Genomic DNA, 22,221 nt, shown 5'->3' with positions numbered 1-22,221 from the left:
ATGACTTTGGGACACCTTTGGGAAAAGGTGTCACCTTCTGTTACCATCATCTTTGGGGGTTAGGATTTCAATGTATGAATTGGCGGGGGGGGGGGGGGGCACAAACATTCAGATCATAGTATCTTCTGTTTTTAGTTTCTCTCTTCATGACCCTCAACCCTCCAAGACTAAAGAGGTAACCTAGCAGACCCATTCCATGTTCTTTCGGTCCATCGGTGGGAATTGGATTGATAAGCCCTTCCATGGGGCTCCAGAGGCGAGAAACAAAGAAAGGAAATAATAGAAGGGTGAAGTGGCCTGTTTGGAACCCCCGCTCCGCCACACTTTTAGAAGCTGTGTGACCTGAGTTAAGTCACTTCACCTCTCTGGGTCTGGGTTTTCTCATCTGTAAAATAAGATCATTATATTGTATTGCTGTGAGAATTAAATCAAGTGTTATTTGTGAGAGCTGTATAAAGGGAGGACCTAAGTATCTAATAAATGTCTACTTAATAATGATGGCTAATGTCAGAAAAATAGCTACGTACCAACAGATTGAACGACCTTGTGTCCTAGTGAGTGCCTGCAACTAGAAAGATTCAAGTAGAGGAAACGTTGCTTCCACTTAGGTTTGAAAGAAAGTTTCTGCATCCGGTGAAGAGGCTGGCGTGCTGAACTTTGATCCCCGCTCCTGGGGGAGGGCAGGTAGAGTTCTGGGACGGAGGAAGATTGCGAGTGGTACAGGCAGGCATCTGGTTTCGGGCACAGAACTTGATGCGTGCGGCCAGACCCACCCACTGGACCCCACTTGGCCCCTGGAAGCTATTTTTACTCCTCTCATCTTACAGATCTGTTTTGTTAATCTCCTTATATTTGCTGTTTTGACTTCCCAGCCAGCTTGCTAATCAGTTTGCCTGTTTGACTCACAGGGTTTGCATTTGTCACTGAGACTTAAACACACACTTGTTTTGATTTCTTTTTGTAAAATTAGAAGCGTTTGATGTAATGACTCTACCTAGACACAGCTGGTAAAGTGAGAATAATGCTCGAGTTTGCACAGTTTAAACACAATGTAGACAATAATTAGAAATGCTATCTTTAGATGTTTAGGATAAGCTTTTTCTCAGAATTGCAGTGAATTTTTTTCCGAGTGGGGCTTTTCAGTGCATATATATATATATATATATATGCAGAAATACTAAAAACGTAAGAAAATAGAGCAAATCAGTGAGTGCTTTGGTCAACTTGAAAGACTGCAGGAAATAAACTAACTGATTTTAGATCTGGCATTTTTGACGGAATGCATAAAATCTTTACATTCTCCATAATTTTCATGACTACCATACGATCTAATAATTTTAGGTGGCAGATTGCAACTGATAAGTTGTTACAATATGTTCAGAAGGAACGCTCAGTCTATATGCCTGGCCTGTGGCGAGGGTGGAGAGGGAGAATGGTGCAAATAATAAAGATAATCATCTGTATCAGGAAAATTACTGCATGTTTATTTCAGGGAACAAAAAAATATATATAGTTATGTTACATGATGGTCATAGAATCCAGTAACACAAAGTCTGCAAATGAATAGAAGTTACTTCTGTCTTTAAGTTAAACTACAAAATAGCAGCTGGTCTTCTTTTTCTTTCTTTCTTCTTTCTTTCATTCATTCTTTCTCTTTTCTTCCTTCTTTCTCATTCCTTCCTTCTCTTTCTTTTTCTTTCTTTTCTCCTTCCTCTTTCTTTCTTTCTTTCTTTCTTCCTTCCTTCCTTCCTTCCTTTCTTTTTCTTTCTTTCTTTCCCCTTCCTTCCTTCTTTCCTTCCTTCCTTCCTTCCTTCCTTCCTTCCTTTCTCTTTCTTTCTCTTTTCTTTCTTTCACCAATTGTTTTAAATTTAATAGGCTATCACTGGCCTTGGCTAAGATCCAAAATATATTCCTGGGTTTACATAGATTCCAGAAAGTCTAACCTGTCGGTATTGTACAAACTTTCCCTATAAAAAAAAAAAAAAATCCCATTCAAGAGGTGATATGAAATGTAAGGCAGCACATCTGTATCTATCATCTTAAATTGCCTTCATGCTGTATCAACTTGTTCTGTTTTGTTTTCGTGAGCAATCATAATATCGAGAGACAGGCCCTTCTTATTTTTCTGCTTCTCATTCCTAATTAGATTCACTCCTGAGCTCTCTACTGCATCTCGGAATTTCAAATTTTTCTCTGTTCAGAAAGACATCTGGAAAAAAGGAATATATTAAAGTAGTGAGTTAAGTAAGGGGAATCTTTTGGCTCTTTGACATCCTAACTGAGCTGTGTGATGGTACCCTCTGTATTATTAAGAGAGATTGTTCCAAATGGAGGCGTCCAGAATGAAAGCAGAGGGCAGAGCAAAGAGAGGGCTTTTTCAAGGAGAAGTCGGATACCAAGCCATCCCAAGGGCTACAGGAAGTGATGGAACCAGGAGAAAAGTGTGGCAAAGGCTGCTGGAATTTCAAAGAAACGGGGACGAAAACACCAATGGGCAAGTAGCTGGTCTTTGAAATTCCTTGAGGAAGAGATTGAGCCTTTCATGTCACATGGTGAGTAGGGGCACAAATGCCCCAGTGGGAATAACGCATCCCCAAGTTCACCCCACCATGTGAACGACTGACGCCAGGACCCTTTTTTAGAATTCCACGTCGTCACAATGGTGTGTGTTTGGGATTGAGGACACAAGAGGACCCATAGGGGAAAATGAATTTAGCGTAAGATTGCCAACTGGGAGGAGGCCCCAGCAGGGACTGAGCTGAATGCCAGTAGGAGCCTCCTAGCTAGAGAGGCTTCTGGAATAGCCACGTGAGGTGAAGATGACAGAGGGGCAGGGGAAAGTGGACAGAGGAGGCATGGAAAAAGGCGTTAAGGAAGAGAGATGCCTGATTTTAAAAAGCCAATCCGTTTCCAGGGGCCTTAATTACAAGAAGGACAAACGCTCGTATGTAAAAATCCACACCTAAAGGCTCTCAGGTACAGAGCCGTCACAAGAAATGCAGTATGTGCAAACAAGCTCTCATTAAGAGGCCTGTCAGCTCTGTTTCATTTATCCAGACTGCTCTGCATTCTGCTGGCAACCGAGCTGGAAAAATAACGGAAGGACAGACATACTCGAAGAGGTAAACAAAGGTGGGAACGTTCCAGCTGCAAAACAGAACAGATGATAAAGAAGCCAGGAAGGAGCAGAGGGAAGATGGCATTTTTCTTAACAAACAAGCAACCACTGCCCCTCCCCCCACCTCCAAACCCATGAGTAACGCAACATTCTGGCTTTTAAAGGGAAGAAAGTGAAACAAAATCAGACATGGACTTCAGAGACCATGCTGTCGGTGGTCTATTTTAAATCCATTTCTAACTTTCCTGTACTTCTTCAGACCTGATTTTGTTTTCGCGTTCACCCTTTTAGAGTGTGCGTGTCCCGGGTCCGGCCCTCCCTAGTTCCCATGGTGATCTTACGGAACCTAAACCCTTCGCAGGAATATTCCATCTCCCTTGCCAGGCGTTGGTGTAGACAGAGGCATGCAATAATTCTGACCGATGAAATGTGCCAAGAACTAGATTTCTTGCTCTTGCTCTTAAACACACACACATACACACGGGGAGAAACTTCCTTCTGCCTTTGGACACAAATGTAAGAACAGTGACTGATGCTGGAGCTGTGGCAGCCATCTCGGCAGTTTGAGGGAGTAGCTGACACTGAGGTTCAGCAGAGCAGGAAGATGGGAACCCAGATACTCGATGACTTCTTGAATAAACCAGCCCAGGAATGCCCTACTTCTGAACTTTGTGTTACGTGATGTAATTCATTTCTCTATTAAGTTTCTTAAAGTGTGAGTTGTAGCTGAGAGGACTCTGACTGACCCAGGGTTACCTGGTGGAGGAGAGAGAATGCTGTATGCTTTCACGACGACTCTCAAAAAGAAGACAACCATAAATAATTGCTGAAACCTCCTCTTTAATGTCTGTGGAACAGGAGAACCATGTCGGGCTAGGACAGCAGGGGTGGGGGAGTGTCATATGTGCGTATGGGGCATTGTCAAGGTTACACATGTGACAGGATCAACTCATTGGCTCCGATTCCATCCATTGACACAAAACCCTCCCAGGCCCTCGGCACACACAGTTTGGCTTATCACTCCCTCTGACCTCCCTACCCCAACCCCCCCTCTCTCTGGGACTCAGCGTTTCCCTGCCCCTGACGGAATGGGACGGAGTTTATTGTAAGCCCTGCTTTCCAGAAGGTGATTCAATGGGCCCTAAAGATGTGCACCTGGCCGACCGTGTGTCAAAACCAGAGCTTCCGAGGGGAGAGATCTTTCTTTTTATTATTATTGTATTAAATCTGGCTGTGTTTTCCTTTGGTGGCTCTGGCGGACGATGCGGTCGCGCTGAACATTTGCAGATAGTTAAGGCCTCGTGCAGCAGGAAAATTATTTCTGTGGCTGCTGGCCTGTGCAAGGTCTGCAGCTGCAGAAGCGACCTCCCTGGAGAGGGAGTTGAGGGGGGGGGGTCTGGAGAGCGGGGAGGCGCTGAAGTGCAGTCGGATGAAAGGGGCATCGGGGCCTGACGGGCAGGGGCAGGTGGTGTGTCCAGATCCCAGCTCCTGTGTCCAGGGGCAACAGAGCACCGACTCGGCCGTGCCACCTCTCCCACTACTGGGGTGACCTCTAAGCGAGCGGGAAGAAAGCAGCGGGAGGTCCGCCCAGGCGCCCACGCTGGACCTTCTTGCCTACACTCCGCTCTCCTGCAGCGCAGATGAGACGTGGCAGGGAGGTATCAGGGTGGGCCGGCCCTCCCCGCCCTCCCCCTCCCCCTCTCCCACCACCCCATCTGGAATCACACGCTTGCTATTGACAGCTGATACTTCGGAGGAATTTTCAACTTTCCCAGCTGGGGAGCCTCTCTTTTTCCTGCAGGAGAGCCTCCCCAAGGAGTGATTCTGGTTCTCAGGGGGTGTTTGGAGCTTTGGGATCTGGTATCGGGCCTTTCTGGGGAAATGAACGGAGTTCAGCGGAAAGAAAGGTCTATCATTCGACGAGCCTCTAATTTCCTGTGGCTCCAGATGCCACCTGCAAGAGCTCATTTGATCCCTAAGGAAAGAACCAGGAGGGATGATATCTCCCCTGTCCCCACCCTTGGTGCTTGGCCCCACAGTCCCCCTTAAACGGGTTGTCATGAAGTTATCTTGTTTTCCTCTCTCTCTCTCCACCCTAGGGCCACCCGCTCTGTGTCTTGCCTTTAAAATCCCAGGGGCGCCTGGGTGGCGCGGTCGGTTAAGCGTCCGACTTCAGCCAGGTCACGATCTCGCGGTCCGTGAGTTCGAGCCCCGCGTCGGGCTCCGGGCTGATGGCTCAGAGCCTGGAGCCTGTTTCCGATTCTGTGTCTCCCTCTCTCTCTGCCCCTCCCCCGTTCATGCTCTGTCTCTCTCTGTCCCAAAAATAAATAAACGTTGAAAAAAAAAATAAATAAAATCCCAGTACGTGGCAGCACAGAGGAAGCGAGGTGAAGGGTTCAAGGTTTCAGGTGGCACAGGGAACTGCTTATCTTGCCCTAACCCTACATGGCCATGAAACCCTATAGGCAGCACAGGTTGAGTGGAGAGAACCAACATTTCGAGGTTCTGGCTCTTATCTCATCTCAGAAACAAAAAATCAAAACACCCCTGGAGTCCCCTTCCTTGCCTTCTTATCCCCCCGCTCCCCCCCCCCCCCCCCAGCCCCACTCCATCAGTCCAGGTCGATTAATCCTTCAGAATTACAGGCTGGAAAACTCAGCTCGAGCAGTCAGCAAACAGGGCTCAACAGGGGCTGTGGATTTCAAACCGGAAGCCCAGCCTTCTGAGCCTGCTTAAGCCCCTTTCCACCTGCCAGTCGGGGCCGTGACAGACAGGGCTGCGGGCAGGGTGCCAAGAACACCCGTGCTGGGAGGCCTTACGGGGCCCTGACATGACGAGGCGGAGCCGTGGGCCCTCTGGACCCATTACGCTCAATTACACCTTTCTCTCCAGCCGCCTAACCATTACAAAGACAGGGGCCTGATTAAAAACCTCATCCCTTTCAAGCTCTTCCCATAATCTTGATCGACAACATTAAATGCTAATAGAAAAACATCTTATCTCTAATAAAACAAACGCCGACAGAAAGACGGATGCCAAAACCCAGCCGTGTGGGGGACACGATGCTGCTGCGCCCGGCCGTGTTCACCGCAGCGCGTCTTCGGCACAAAGAGAGGACACCGGGAAGCTTGAGGACCGGCATTTAATAAATCGCACTGTGCTGGCATCATCAGCATGTTCAGTTTGCAACAGGACCTGTGTCCCTTCTCACTTGCGGACTTGGAAGTGTTTTAGGAGAGAGTCGCCTCCGAAAGCTGCTCTGGTGCTTGATTCTTGACCGTCCCCCGTGCCTCTGACGCGACATCGCGGGGATCCCTTTCCCCTTCATGTTTTCACGGGGCTCCTCCTGCCTGCACCCTCCAGGGTCTCCTTGCTGTCCTCCGCGGTGGAGGCTTCGGCCGCTGCCTGGCTGGACTCAATGGGGCCCTGGCAAGATTTGGGGGCCTCCCCCCTGGAGGTCAGGCCCAGCGTGGCTGTCCCCATCTCGTTCCTCTGAGCCTCCCCGAGACCTGCTCTTCTGGCCCCTTCTGGTTCTGCCTCTGCGTGTGCCTCTGTCAGTTTCGTGATTTCCCTTCCAAGCCTGTTCATTTCTTCTTCCTCAGAGGGTACCTGCGGTAATGAAGGATGAAAGGGGTTGCATTGGTTCCCGTGGCTCTGGTTTGCCGGGGAGCTGATGGCGGGCCTTCCCGCGTCCTCGGGTGCTGTCAATGCCTCGGTGGCGGCACGACTTTCATCTCGTTCTTGCGTCTGGATCTCCCCTGAAACAGACCCGGGACAGCATCACACCTCTGGCAGGAAGTCAGCTCTCACTCCCTCTCTCCTCTCAACCCCAGGCCCACGTCACAGGGGCTCTCAGATAGAACATGCTGCTGGCGGGGGCCATGGGACCCACATTAAAAAAGAAAGCAGCCGCTCTGTGTCATTCACGGAGGGAAAGGGAGCCCTTGGCCACGTCCATAACCATCATTTCCGTGTGCCGTTAAATATCTAAATCGAGGCAGGTTTTATAGATGCTGCAGCTCAGGAAAGACCTGGGACCTTTAGTAATGACAAGAGGTGCTGGCTGCCTTCAGGGCAGGAAAGAGAACAGTGGGAGGGATTTAGGGTCCCCCATCACCCTTTCTCCATCAGCACCTCATTCTTCGATGCAGACAGCTGATGTTTCCTCAGTTTCAACAACATGCTATGTATAAAAGAAGCTTTAAGCTCCCTACGCCTCCTAACTAAATTGTTCCACCAAACTTCTCTAAATAACAGAGATTGTCGAGTTCAACTGGAGGGGGATGGATGGCAGAGAACGGGGTCCTGAGGACTGGTACCCAGCCCCATTTTCCTGCTCATCGCTTTGTGATCAGGAGGACCCATCTGGTCTCCTTTCCTCAGACACAAAATGGGGGGGCGGGACTCTGACGTCCCTTCCAGACTGCAGGACTGAGACCCACTTGGGGAGCAGCTTCTTAGCACCCGATCGTGTGCGCTCCACGCCAGACTCTGAGGCCCCCGGAAGTCAAGATTTTCTTAGCTCTCAGACCAAACAGTGGTGAAACGCATGCAAGATCCTCACAGGGCTGATTTCAGGGGCAAGGGGCCTGGGGGGAACACTTCCTGGTACCCATAAGGGGGCCCGAGAGGAGTCTTACTGCGATTGGGCTGGCATCAGACACATGCAAATATTTTCAGGCTGACAGCTGGCATTTGGGGAAACTGGGGGACAAATGAGGGCAGTTAGAGGGAGTGACCTTTTTTTTTTTTTAAGTTTATTTATTTTGAGAGTGAGTAGGGGAGGGGCGGGGGGGGAGGGAGCGGAGAGAATCCCAAGCAGGCTCCACGCTGTCAGCTCGGAGGCCAACTCAGGGCTCCAACTCATGAACTGTGAGATCATGACCTGAGCCGAAATCAAGAGTCCAACACTCAACCGACTGAGCCACCCAGGCGCCCTGAGAGTTGAGCTGTTCTGACCATGTGCTTTCCTGCTTAGAACCTTTCACTGGAGGCTTGCTGCTTTTAGGATAAATTTTCATTCCTTTCACTTAGGTCTTTGGCAGGATCCTAACTGATGAGTTCTTGCTTCAGTCCCTAGCCTCAGTTCCCACGTTTCTTTCACTTCTGTCCATTTTATGCAGGCACCTTTGGTTTCTCCCTCTCTAAAGTGAATCGTACCGGCTAATGACTTTTAGGTGATTTTCTGTGCTGGGCTGAGTGCTCAGCCTTTTACATGTTTATCTTATTCTAGAATATAAGCAGGAGCCTCACCTGACCTGTTCACAGTGCCTGGCACATGCTAAGCATTCAAGAATGTTTATAAACAGCCCCTCACTTTCCTTTTTTTCTTTTGATGGAAGTATAACTTACATAAAAGTGTGCAAATCATTATGTCTACAGTTCACTGAATTCTTACACTGTGAATGCGCCCACGGAAGCAGCGGCCGGGACAAGAAGCAAAATATTACCAACCGCAGTGCCCCTCATCTCCCCCAGCTGTGTCTGCGCCTCTGAGAGAGCTTTGTACTTTTTACTTTTTTACCCCTAACTTGTTACTTATGTATAATTAGCTCATACAAAAATCACCTGAAGTATAAAATCCTACCTGATTAATTTTTAAACTTTGTCAATTTTTTTTTTTAAATTAGCATTTATTTACCCTTGAGAGAGAGACAGAGACAGAGGGTGAGCAGGGGAGGGACAGAGAGAGAGGGAGACACGGAATCTGAAGCAGCTCCAGGTTCCGAGCTGTCACCACAGAGCCTGATGCGGGGCTCGAGTCCATGAACCGTGAGATCGTGACCTGAGCCGAAGTTGGGCGCTTAACCGACTGAGCCACCCAGGGGCCTCAAACTTTGCCAATGTTCTATAGCGGGTACTCACCAGACAGCTGATTAAATGTTTGAATCTGGGGACATATATATGAATAAATGAGTATATTAGTACATATATGTAAATGTCACACATAAATGAATGAGAGCAACCACTGAATTTACCGTTATTTGTTTAGCCTGTACTCAGGTGGCTACCCTAACAGTTCCTAAAATGGCACTCTCAGAAAAAAAGATCTCTAGCTCACGCAAACGTTTAGTGGCATCTGAGGTAGCTCAGGGAAGCAATAACATCATTTCCATACTAACGAAAAGAAAATTTTTATGGTTGTTGTACGGGGGTCATGGGAAACACCGAGTCAAAACGAGCAAGTTTGCAGCATCGTGCAAGGAGCTGTATTCAAAAGGAGTAAATTATGGTCCTTTCTGCAGTTAAATTTTTCACCAACGTGAGATGAATAAACTCCGTCTGGAAATTACTCTTATGAAATTACTCCTTCCAAGACACTTAATAGTATATTCTGGTGCCCCTGAAAAATTAATTAACCTTACCCGTAACAACCTAACCCCTAAACCATTCGCGGTGTTTTTACTGTGGGTCAGGTTAATCTTCTCTACCTTAATTTACATCTAAGCGAGGGTGGTCTAAATTACACGGGGGGCCTTTTGGTCGCCGGTACTTTGCCTCGTGCCATTTCTTTAGATGACATTCTGCTCATGTCCAAACGCATGAATCTTTTTTAAAATGGCAAACCTCTGAGATTACCAGGCAGAACTTTTCAACCTTTTTTTTTTGGCTGGGGATTGGGGGGGAAGCGACATTGCTGTCATCCTTAGAGGTCAAAACACAGCGTCAAGAGGGGGATGGGCGAGGCTGTGGTTCTCCCGTTTGGTCTGATCAGGGATTTTGTTTGTTTGTTTGTTTTTCCTGAGAATGTCTGGATTTTCAGAGCCTCAGGACCATGAAAACATAGGCGCCAGGCTCTGCCCAGGATTAGATTATAGGTCAACAGCAAGATTTTTCAATCCTCTCCTCCCTTGTTATCCAAAAGATGTCTAAAAAGTATGCGCAAGTCATTGTCAGGAGACAAAGAAAAGTTCCCGAAAATGCCACAAACGCTGATCTATGTAACTAGGACCTTCGCTCCTTGCTGGAGGTGCAAAACCTGCCCTTAAGTCTGGGTTTATGGAATGTTGACTCCTAAACTGTGCCGAGTTTTGGTTTCCCCTTGAGAACAGACATGTTGCACTGCCATTTCCATAAAAGAAGGATTTTTGAACTAGCTCGGCATGGGAAGATATTATTAGAAAATAATAGTAATTATTCTGTGCTGTTTTAGCACGCAGAATTAGTATCATTAATCCTTACTAATAACAAACATGTGTCAATAATGATGACGCAATTGACCGGTAGAATTGCTTCATGGCATAAATAGTAAGGAAAGAAAAAATGTTTTCTCAAAAAGATGAAGAAATAGTAGCTCTTTGTAGAAAGGCTGTTAGGCTCCTAAAACTGTGTCACCCTTGCACATTGGCCCAAAGGGGACATTCGTCTTCTTTTGTTAACTGATCTCTGACGGGCTTTGTCCTCCCAAGTGTGGGCTTCTTTCAGTTGGAATTAATCAGAGATGCGGTGGGGATGAGACCTTCCCAGACGCTGACAGCCGCTACGTAAATGCTTCCTTGTTCCTACCGCACTGGTGAAGGACAGGGTTGGAACAATGAGAGGTAATGATGGAACTCTGGAAGCTATCATTTTGAATCAGGCCATTACTTATGCTACCCTTGTGAAAATCAAGCCGGTCTCATGTTCCATTTCAATTTCGCAGGCCTGGGCCCACCCACCCAGGGGCTAAACAAGCTCAGAGCAGATAGAGGGTTTCGGATCCAGTGTGGACACTGGATGCTGGCACGGGGTGACCATCAGCCAAGCCACGTTCCAGACTGCACTGGACCATGGTGTGTTACGGGCCAGATCTGCAAACAGCCACGTGCTGCTGGCTGGAAAGACCCGGTCTTGCCTTCTGGCCAATATGAAACCCACCCGAGTTGGGGATTCTCTCCAAGAATCCTCCCTGTGTATGCTTGGGGATCCTCTTTGTTGAAATCCCAGACCTGTCCAATTCTTCCCATTCCATGCACTATTATAAGTGATTGAGACAAGCTTCAAAATACAGCTGTACCCAGTGAGCCTTGCCGAGCCCAGCTCAGATTAGCAGAACTGCTGGTCTGACCCAAAGACTCGTGATTAATAAGACATAGTAGTTCCTTTCAGCCCTAGGTTTTGGGGTGGTTTGTTACACAATGGTAACAACTGTTTCAAACTGGTTAGTACAGCTTGATAAAAGCAGGGTTTTCAAGTCAGATAATCATCAGGTCAGAAAGACAGGGTAGGCCAGTTCGCCGGGTTACGATTTCAAGTGGGAGACAGTGGGGAGCCACCGAAGATTTCAGAGCAGGGTGCGCAGGTGTAGGGGAGCAGTGCTCCAGAAGCTTTACCCTACAGCACAAGGGAGGAGGATGGGAGTGAGGTAGGGAGGGTCCAGAAGACAGGGAAACCGGATGGAAGCCCTGCGGAGGAAGAAAAGAGGGTTGAGCCAAGCCAGAGGTGGGAGGAATGGAGGTGGGAGAAGGTCTGAAGAAGAGTGGCCACAGACCAGATGCGATGAGGAAGGAAAGCTGACGGGGGCCGATGAGGACTCCAAAGGCAGCTGCAGAGCCGAGAGGGTGGCAAAAAAAGGGAGGAAGCGTGGAGAGTTGGTGACGGCATACTTGAGAAGCCCACAGAATACTTAGGTGGTAAGGTCTGGACTTTGGCAAATAAGGGACTGTAACTCTGCAGATGGGACCCGGCTGGAAAAATATTTCGAGAATATTTTCATAGCGCTGATGGTTGCAGACATGACTCAGGGCGAGAGGAGACGGAGAGAAAATACCGGAACCGGGGAGAGACCCTTGGCTCCTGCAAGCTGGGTATGTGAGTTACGGGCTACTGTGCCACAAGTTAACTCAAAATGTAGCAGCCGGAGACTCAGGAGCCTGGGAGCAATCGATCGGGGTGGCTCTCGTTAGCGGTCTCTCAGGAAGCTGTCACCAAAATGTTAACTGGGGTTGTTGTCATCTGAACGCTTGACTGGGGCTGTGGATTCTGCTTCACGGCTGGTGGCTGGGAGGCCTCAGTTCCAGACCGCATGAACAGCACGTAGGACTGCTTGGGTATCCTCAGCACATGGCAGCCGGCTTCCTCCAGGGAGGATGACTCAAGACAGAGACGGAAAGGAAGACCCCGTATGTCTTTTATGACCCAGCCTAGGAAGTCACATAAGGTTACTTGTGCCTTGTATTCTATTAGTCACCCAGATTAACCCTGATACGATGTGGAGGGGAATATGCGAGGGCATGAATACCAGGAAGTGAGGATCACTGGGGGCCATCCTGGAAGCTGGCGATCACACTAGGGATAAAAAAGCAGACAGACGAAACTTGGAAAGATAGGAAGGATAGTTTAGCTGGGGAAACAAGACTGCCACGTGGGAAGATAGCTGTATCTCACATTGTGAGATGGGCCCCTCTGGCACCTTCAGCGGTACCTTTAAAACTCTCTGCCTCCGGAAAGTGTGTCTGGTAGAGGAGAAGCTTTTATTCTCCATTTAAATGATTCCCAGGACACTTAACCTGTGCCAGACAATGGGCCAAGATTTCCCTGAGGTTGGCACCATCATCTCACCATTCTATGGGTAAGGAGACGTGCAGAGGTTAGAAGTCCCACTTCTCAGAGCCAACACAATATGGGGTTGGAATATGAGCCTGACCTGTTCATATCCTGAGCCCTTTCTCTTAACCTTGATGCCACTGTTCTGAATCCAGAGGCCTGCATTCTTTGGCCGGGAGCTCCAAACAAGACAGGCCCACAGAAACAACAACAGGAAATGCAAGGAATGACCCCACGGGGCCAAAGAAGCTGTAGGAAGGGGAAGAACTGATGCCCACTGAGCCCCTCCTCTGTGATCAGGTAGAGACAGAGAAATCAAGGTGTGCTTACTGACCGTCCTTGGAATTCGTTTTGTTCTCAGCAGGCTGCTCGATGAACTTCAGCAGGGGAGACCTTGATCTCTGTATGGTGGGAACAGCGGGGTCGCCGAACAGTATGGTGTCCTTGCCCCCTGTCGTGGAAAAGGGGAAAATGGACACAGGATGTCACCAGTGCGGTTATAGTTACATTCACCCCACACAATGGACTGGCTGTTTGGGTGAACAAGGCACTTTCTTTAATCACAGGCCATGCCGTGGAAGGGGAATGGCTGACCGGCCCCTTCTGCAGCGTGACGACCAGGCAGGGAGGTGCAGGGTCAGCTGTCTAATGTCCTGAGAGTCTGCTGGGACATGGCTGCCAATAAATGCCACCGTTTGTTACGTTGGCCACAAACCGAATGGCTTTGGTCTGGGTTAGGTGAGAGCACAGATAACCACTGTGGGGTGTTCGGGAGTGCAGGCTCTGGGACTGCCACATGGTTTGTGTTCTGGACCCTGCCACTTGCTAGATGGCTGACTTCAGACAAGGGACTTAAGCCTCGGAGCCTTCCTCTGTAAAATGAGGAAGGACAGCACGCACCTCGCCGGGTAGTTGTGATGAAATGAACTGACTCGTGTGAAGCACTTAAGCATTTCATTAGCGCTCAGTGAATGTCCCATCTTGAAATTATTACTTTGCAGTGTAGACACCTACATACACTCTAAACCCTTACACTAGGGGGGCCTGGGGGGCTCAGTCAGTTAAACGTTCGACTTTGGCTCAGGTCATGGTCTCACGGTTTGTGGGTTCAAGCCGCAAGTCGGGCTCTGTGCTGACGGCTCAGAGCCCGGAGCCTGCTTCGGATTCTGTGTCTCCCTCTCTCTCTGCCCCTTCCCCCCCACCCCACTTTGTCTCGCTCTGTCTCTCAAAAATAAATAAATGTAAGCAAAATTTTTTTTAATTAAAAAAAATAAACACACTCTACTTGCCAGGTACACTACATTTGATTTATTTCAATTTGATCATGGAGGCTGAGTGCTAACTCTGTCATGTGGAAGATAGTATCAGGTCCCCCAAATTATCACAGCTAAACTTTCACTTACAACATCTAGTCCCATACTGGCCAAACTCTTTCATCTATTAGGAACTTGTAGTATGAACACCCTAAGTGGATAGAGAAAGTCTGAGGAATGAAGAAGACCATTACAACTCTATTGTTGAGGCCATGGCAAGTTCTGGAAGTTAGGAGCAGGGAAGTGTGGCTTTGGACACAGTGCGGCTCATGGACACAGACACACAGACACAAAACACGTGGACATAAAGGGACACTGCCCGGGGGTCAGGAGGGCATGCCAAACAGAATCTGATCCCAGACTTCTGTCCACGAGGCCTTGTGATTCTGAGGGTGGGGACTGCAGTGCCCAAAATGAAAACTCCAGGGCTATGGATCCAGACTGCTTAGCAGTCCAACTTTGAGCAAGACCTTTTCTTTCTTTCTTTCTTTCTTTCTTTCTTTCTTTCTTTCTTTCTTTCTTTCTTTCTTTCTTTCTTCCTTTCCTCTCTTTCTCTCTTTCTCTTTCTTTCTTTTCTTTCTTTTCTTTCTTTTTCTTTCTTTCTTTCTTTCTTCCTTTCCTCTCTTTCTCTCTTTCTCTTTCTTTCTTTTCTTTCTTTTCTTTCTTTTTCTTTCTTTCTTTCTTTCTTTCTTTCCTCTCTTTCTCTCTTTCTCTTTCTTTTCTTTTCTTTCTTTCTTTCTTTCTTTCTTTCTTTCTTTCTTTCTTTTTCTCTCTTTCTCTCTTTCTTTTCTTTCTTTCTTTTCTTTCTTTCTTTCTTTCTTTCTTTCTTTCTTTCTTTCTTTTTCTCTCTTTCTCTCTTTCTTTCTTTTCTTTCTTTCTTTCTTTCTTTCTTTCTTTCTTTCTTTCTTTCTTTTTCTCTCTTTCTCTCTTTCTTTCTTTTCTTTCTTTCTTTCTTTCTTTCTTTCTTTCTTTCTTTCTCTCTTTCTCTCTTTCTCTCTTTCTTTCTCTCTTTCTTTCTCTCTTTCTTTCTTTCTTTCTTTCTGGACAGTGCTAATTTTATGCCACTTTATTATTTTTTTTAAATATATGAAATTTATTGTCAAATTGGTTTCCATACAACACCCAGTGCTCATCCCAACAGGTGCCCTCCTCCATGCCCATCACCCACCCTCTCCTCCCTCCCACCCCCCATCAGCCCCCAGTTTGTTCTCAGTTTTTAAGAGCCTCTTATGCTTTGGCTCTCTCCCACTCTAACCTCTTTTTTTTTTTTTCTTCCCCTCCCCCATGGGTTCCTCTTAAGTCTCTCAGGATCCACATAAGGGTGAACACATATGGTAGCTGTCTTTCTCTGTGTGGCTTATTTCACTTAGCATCACACTCTAAGCAAGACCTTTTCTAACTCCAAGCTACTCAGTCTCTCTGGGGCTCACATCAGGGGTCCTAAAGCTCTGTGATTTTACTCTGCTTCAGCCTCAGCAGATACAGAATGGTATTTCTATAAAGACATTCCCTCCCTTAGTGAACCAGCTGAACCTTGGACTGCACCCCTGAGCCCTCAGTTTGTTTACAATACTGGCTTCCCAGTAGGGAACTTCATTTCCAAGACTGTAGTAGAGAGTCCGGCATATGGGAGGTGCTTAATAAATAGCTGATAAGTGTCTGGATAAATGGGTGATGGGTTCTTGGGACTTCTGATGTCTTGGTGGGCACAGGTGCCTGCTGCTGCCTCGGGCAGATGGCATATGTTGTTAGCAGCCACAGCACTCTGGTGTCTGCTGAGGGTCATCCCAGGAGAACAGAAACTGATCCTGAAGCTCCCCACCAGCACAGCTAGTGTCTGATGTGGAAAAAGCTCCAGAATCTTCAGGGACACAGTCTGGAGAAGTGTCCCAAAGAGAACTGTAGATGTACAGGTTGGGATATTATTAAGAGGCCCTCAGATGAAATAAACACCATCAGGTCTCCCTTTGTGCTGCAAAGATCCAATCTGGGAACACTTTGAGGGATTAGTGGTTACTATGAACCCATAGCAGATGCCTCAGGGTGAACTTCTTTTGCTTCTCTCCATCAAGGCAACAGTTACTGTCTTCAAGTTAGGAGCAGGGCCGCGTTTCTTGAGCTTTCTCTAGCAGGTAGACCCGTCCTTGCAGGAAGAGACACACTCTGCCACTCTGTGTCCCAACCAGTCTTCCAAGTCCCCTCTGCCCTGGCGGCCAAAGAATCAGAATTGCCGACTGAGCTGGGAGCTGGGTGCAGCCGAGTGACTGAGGTGGCCTGAGGGCCACCTCCTCCTGGCATGAGGAATTCTCTAGGGTGCAATGTCTCTGTGGCCCTCTCCAGCCACAGAACATCATCCTTTCCACAGTGGCTCCTCAAAAATGCTGGAGCCAGCACCATGAAACCTCTCCAAGAGTCTGAGCAACAAGCATTAGCAAAGGGAAACTGAAGCCATCACTCTCCATGGCCAACCGAGGTGGGGGCTGGGGAGAAGATAAATACTTCCTGAAATTCCTGCCTGGAGAGATCATTTCCTGATCTGGAGGTAAAATGCCAAGGTTTTGTCATTCCTGCAGCGTTTGAAGGATTCAAAGGCTTATCAGAAGGGAGTCCTATCGTTTCTAAGTCTGGATTCCATCTATGCTGATGAATGTGAGCTCTAATCTGATGGTCTGCTGTCTCATTGTTTCATTTTGATGCCTCTACCCGGAGGAGGAGGGGTGAGGCCAGGTGACCCACAAGGAGTCAGACCACAGGCGGTGTGGAAGGCCACAGAGGCACCTCCGTTTGCTGGGCGTGTGAATGTCTGGGAGCGCTCTTGATTCCCTGTAACACAACATCCCTCTCTCCCTTCTCCAAAGTGTGCCAAGTACTTTCAAAATGCACACTTTCCTCCTCAGGCTGATGCTTAGAGTGGAGAAGAGGGAAGTAAAATGAAAAACTCAAGGAGCCAGGCTCTGCTCTTGCCAGGTTTTTTTCTGGCTTTTCGTGTTTCTCTTCAGAGCAGGAGCTCGTCCAGGAAACCTCCCCTCAGAGCTCCCAGGCACCCCCCCCTCTCCCTGCAGAGGCCAGCAAAGGGCTGGAGGGCTGAGGCTGGGGGGTGTCATTCCCTCCTGGGGGATCAGGTCAGCATCCCCTCCTTCTCGCAGGAGCCCCATGCCTTTGTGCCTCATAGGAACCGATTAAATAGTCTGGAGTGCCCTCTCCTATCCAGATGATTTCTCCATGCAGGCTGTGCTGTTGTCGAACTTGCCTTCCCAGCAAGATCCCAAACCTTCCCCAGTGCTATCAAACGACATCAAGAGCTACATATTGTGGGTGCAGAGAGTGAGGAGGGAGGAGAAGAGACTCAGAGAAAACTCATTGCTTGCTCAAAGCCCAGCGGTGATCCTGGCGTGGAGTGAGGCGGAATTCACCACAGTCCTTCGGAGTCTCAGGGCAGACTCTTCTGGCTCTGAACGCCTCTTCTCCAATCCACTTTGCTTTGAAATCCAGTCCCCGGGTGATCTGACTCACCCCATTCTTCTCTTCTCTGAACTGCAGGTCCCCAGGACAGGTGGAAACACCTCAGTTCCAATACTGGCCTCGGTGGCTGTAGGTACCCTTGTAATTCCTGAGCCTTTGTTTCCTCATCAAAAATGGAGGGGGTTGGACTAGATCAGGAAAGGGAAATGTTTTCTCTCACATGGCAACTCGGACCAAGAGGTGGCTTCCTGGGAAGCCAGTGGGGATGTCTGTTCTGAAGGCCACATATGAGATCAGTATGGAAGAGTCACGTGATTGATTAGTAATGTCTGCCGCTGATGTAGGAATGGGTGTGTTCTAATATACCCCAAGGATTTGCCATCCTTGAACCCTTTGCTCTCAGCTGTCCTTCCAGATCTGACATTTGATGACTCTTCACATCGTTCACTCACACACACTGACACCTTTGTCACTCAGCACTTAGTTATATATCACTTCGTGCTTTCTTCTCATTGCCACATGTGTATGCATCTTGCTGCCCTAATGGGACTATGGGTTCTTGGAAGGGGGCAAGGGGCATGTCTAGAATGCCCCGTACAGAACTGAATTCACAGAGGTGCTGCTCAAAAAGGTATCAACATGCTGATGGGCTGATATATTGGAGAAGACACTGATCCTTTCAAGATGCTAGCAAATAAGAGAGAGCTAGCGATTCTCTGGAACTACCGGGACTCAGTCCCCTCCAGGTGGCTGAAACACTGATATGGCTTCACCCTGGGGAGGGGAAGAGGAGGAAGAGGTGGAGAAGAAGAAAGGAACAGAAGGAGGTGGGGGGGTGGGAAGAGGAGAGAAGGAGAGAGGAAGGAGGAGAGTGACCCTTGCTCCACTATCTGGTGTGTTAAAAGCACACCATCAACAATGAGCAGATAGAAGGGCCTGATTGGATTCATATCGCAAGAGGCCCTTCCCTTGTATTTCTCACCAGCGTTTAGAAATGATCGCAAGCCATGCCTCACTGTAACATCCTTCACAAGTGTACCAGAGCAGCTCTTCCCCTTACATTAAACTGTATCAGGATCTGGGGAATCCCCACCGTTTTTTGGTTTTTTTTTTTTGTTTTTTTCCCGTTCTCTCACTTTGTGTCTATGTGGGGGCCGGATACTAGAACGAACACGGCCATGGCACAAAATCCATTTAGCTGGGTCCCTGAAAGCTAATTTTACCGTTCAATATTTGCTTTGTACTAATTGAATTCTCTATTTCAATTGACTGCTCTAATCAGAAAAGTGCAATGATACATAGAGAATGCATTCCTATTTATTTACATGCAGGGGTGTTATTAATGCACTGCTGACACCAGACCCAAACACAGATATTTTAAATAGAACATACTCCCGAATCCTACGGAAACATTGTAGCTCAGGCCTTCAGGCAGCAAAAAAGAGGAAAGAAAGAATTGTTAGTGCATAATACAGCCATTCTAACCCAGACCAAACATCACCAGAGAGAGAGAGAGAGAGAGAGAGAGAGAGAGAGAGAAAATTCTCGGCATTCCTTTACTTATTCAACTTCCATCTTTTTACAGAAATCGTAGAAATAAAACATTGTGAAATTTCACTAAATCACTTGGAGGAAAAAAAAAAAGTCAAAACTCCAGTACAGGCACAGAAATAGCAATCTGACTGCACAAAATAAACGATAAATTTGCCTGTGTTGAAATTCAATGCAATGAAAGAAAGACCTTCAGAGAAGATAAGGTTTTAACTGCATCCAAAGGTTCTTGTGCAAAATGGATCATTCAAATCCCCAGAATGGCACTTGCCACTAATTAGTTCTGTTAGGTCTTTTGACATCAAGTTCAAGGAATCTCTGCTAAAAATTCCAATTTATGAAACGCACTTGCAGACAAACTAAGGCAGCTATTCAGGTTTACATTAGGAAAACGTGGTGTCCACGTCCCTGTGGCAATTTTCATTTCTCACACTTATCGGGAAGCAACTGATATGATTCAAGGGTACAGGAGGCTGGTTCGCGCAGAAAGGTTAAGTAACTAAAAATATGTGTACAATGTTGCTTCTAGGGAAAGAGTGGGTGGCGGAAAATGATAAATACAAGTTTCTGGAGAGTTTAAAGCAAAGGGGAATAGCTGACGGGGGTCTCACGAAGGGGGTATTTTATCAAGACAAAGAGGATAAATATAGCTAATTAAAGTGAGGCATCAGAGTTTCCTCACACAGAGTACAATTGTGGGGAAAAATCTCCAAAGGAAATTCTGATTTTTTTTTTATTTTTTTTAATGTTTATTTATTTTTGAGACAGAGAGAGACAGAGTGCAAGTGGGGGGGGGCAGAGAGAGAGGGAGACACAGAATCGGAAACAGGCTCCAGGCTCGGAGCCGTCAGCCCAGAGCCCGACGCGGGGCTCGAACCCACAGACCGCGAGATCATGACCTGAGCCGAAGTCGGACGCTTAACCGACTGAGCCACCCAGGGGCCCCAGGAAATTCTGATTTTCAAGTTGCACAAATAGGATAGGGGAAGAGAAGGGAAGAGGGGGGAACTAACTCTTAGCTCTTATATGCATTTTTAGGAATGATAAATAGAATAAATTTTTATCAGTTCTTATATTGTTTTAGATTGATGATTAAATTGTACAAACCTTTGTACATTCTTATATTCCTTTTAGGGATCATACTTAAAACGAACAAATCTTGGGGCATCTGGGTGGCTCAGGTGGTTAAGCATCCGACTCTTGACTTCCGCTCGGGTCATGACCTCACAGTTCGTGAGATCGAGCGCCATGTCGGGCTCTGTGCTGACAGCGTGGAGCCTGCTTGGGATTCTCTCTCTCCCTCTCTCTCTCTGCCCCTCCTCTGCTTGCTCTCATGTGTGCTCTCTCTCTCTCTCAAAATAAATAAACTTAAAAACATAGAATAAAATGAACAAATCTTTATAAGATACCTATGGGTAAAAAAAAAAGAAAAGAAACAATTTACTACACTCACAAAGGTGAAAAATAAAGCATACACAGACACATACAATGACAATTTCTGAATTTAGGTCAGCGAAACTTGATAAGTCCATAGATGGGAATTTGTATATTTTTATTGAGTTTTCCCGATTGTTTAACAAAATTGATGGCTTCTAAGTTTAAAGTGCTTGTAGATTTCTCCACAACAATCTTCAAATAAAAGGACATTTAAAAAGTAGAATCTTCTTTGCAAATTATGTGAGGGCTTCCTTAAAAAAAAAAGGAGAGAAAAGAATTTTCATGAAGATCTGCTTACCTGGAAGACTCCACAAACCAGAAACTTCCAGAGTTCTTAACTTTTTCTCCAATTCAGCCACCCGATTCCCTAGGATTCTGGAAAATGAGAGAAAATGGCAACAGACAGATTAATGAGTGTCTTATCAGCTCTCAGCGCTGTGAGCAAGCTACTTGGGAAAACCCCCTAGTGCCCTGATAGAAAATGTTTTGATATTTAAGGTATATGCAAAAAAAGTGTGTGTGTGTGTGTGTGTGTGTGTGTGTGTATGTGTGTGTGTGTGTGTAAAGAATATATATTATATTCATATACATTCTATTGAAAGTACATATGAAAACATATACAAACGAGTGATTAAAAAAATACTAAAATGTTGCCATGCGAGTCCTCTCCCATGTCAATTATTCCATCATTGCCCAAATATTTCACACAATTTCTATACGGGAATTTCTCATTGCTAGAGATTACAATTCATTTTGAATACCCTTAGTAGTATCACAGCTGATTCTCTGAGAGCGGATCTGAGTTCTGGAAACAACCAACTCTAACAAATAAGGTGGGTGAACATGCTTGGTAAAGTTGCTTTGAGTCAATAAAACAGTAAGATCTGCCTTCTTATACCTAACCTACGTCTTACTGACGTCCCCACCCTTATTACCTAGCGTAATGCCTGGTTGATGGTAGGTGTTCGATAAACATATTTGATTACACAAAATGCCTTCCTTTTTTTCAAGGCCTGTAATTGTCTGTGGACGGAATTCAGAAATAGGCATTGCAAAAGAACTTCTAGCAATTGCAGAATCACTGGAATAATTAATTATATTGCTTTCCAAGGTGACCACTCTGGCTCATTGTGACATATAGGTTCTAGAATGTAGATCTAAAAGATTATGCTGTTTACTTGGAGGCCAAACTTGGTCTACGTGCATGGAAAGACATAAATGTGGGCATATATTTCCCATGTTTCACTCTACGTGACATTAAATATAGTTGGGAAATGATTCCATAGTCATCTAAAACTTCAATCACTTCCCATTGGCCTGGGAATTGAAAAACCAGTCTTTATATTATTTGGGGGATTTTCTTGACCCTGCTGTGCTAACATGATGCGGAAATCACCTTCAAGGTAAAGTTTCGATTCCTTTCAGCAGGAGAAATCAGAATGCCAGAATTGTTCTCCTACCTCTCTTTATATTCCAGAGATAGCTGCACACACCCACATACATACAGAGGCATGAATATGTATATATCTGCACGTATATATATGGCTTTGGATCCGTCTTTATTTTCCCTGAATTGACTTGCAGCATCGTAATTAATATTCCCTTTGAGTTCACAGAAAACTCTGACGTTACTAGATGTGGTTTTCTTCATCTAGGTACCTGGAGCTTTTCTTCTTTTCCTTAAGTCTTAAATTCTGCGAGGTCTTTATCAATTACTTTCCATTTTCACCCTATTTGTTGGGTCTATTCTGCTTTCGTGTCACCGACCCTTCAATAAACACCATTCTTCGTAATCTCGCTTTCAATATTTTGCTC

General features: G+C 46.5%; 1 protein-coding gene across 11 annotated transcripts in view; it reads right to left on the bottom strand.

The window, feature by feature from the left end:
• Positions 1-1,822: 1,822 nt before the first annotated feature.
• Positions 1,823-22,221, bottom strand: part of CCDC149 (coiled-coil domain containing 149) — a 100,641-nt gene continuing 80,242 nt past the window's right edge. For 6 of the 11 annotated variants that reach the window (XM_023253246.2, XM_023253249.2, XM_045056529.1 and 3 more), the window contains 4 exons: positions 20,705-20,781; positions 18,811-18,843; positions 12,978-13,094; positions 3,939-6,876 (listed from right to left, as the gene is read on the bottom strand). In XM_023253246.2, coding sequence (XP_023109014.2) covers positions 6,443-6,876; positions 12,978-13,094; positions 18,811-18,843; positions 20,705-20,781 — 661 coding nt within the window. In that variant the 3' untranslated portion in view covers positions 3,939-6,442. Of the gene's footprint in view, positions 2,210-3,938; positions 6,877-12,977; positions 13,095-18,810; positions 18,844-20,704; positions 20,782-22,221 lie in introns of those variants that run through there. The other 5 variants (XM_045056530.1, XM_045056532.1, XM_045056531.1 and 2 more) reach the window with 5 other exon arrangements.

This window comes from Felis catus, chromosome B1 (assembly GCF_018350175.1).
Source record: "Felis catus isolate Fca126 chromosome B1, F.catus_Fca126_mat1.0, whole genome shotgun sequence".
NCBI lineage: Eukaryota > Metazoa > Chordata > Mammalia > Carnivora > Felidae > Felis > Felis catus.
This window is presented reverse-complemented; position numbering and strand designations above follow the sequence as displayed.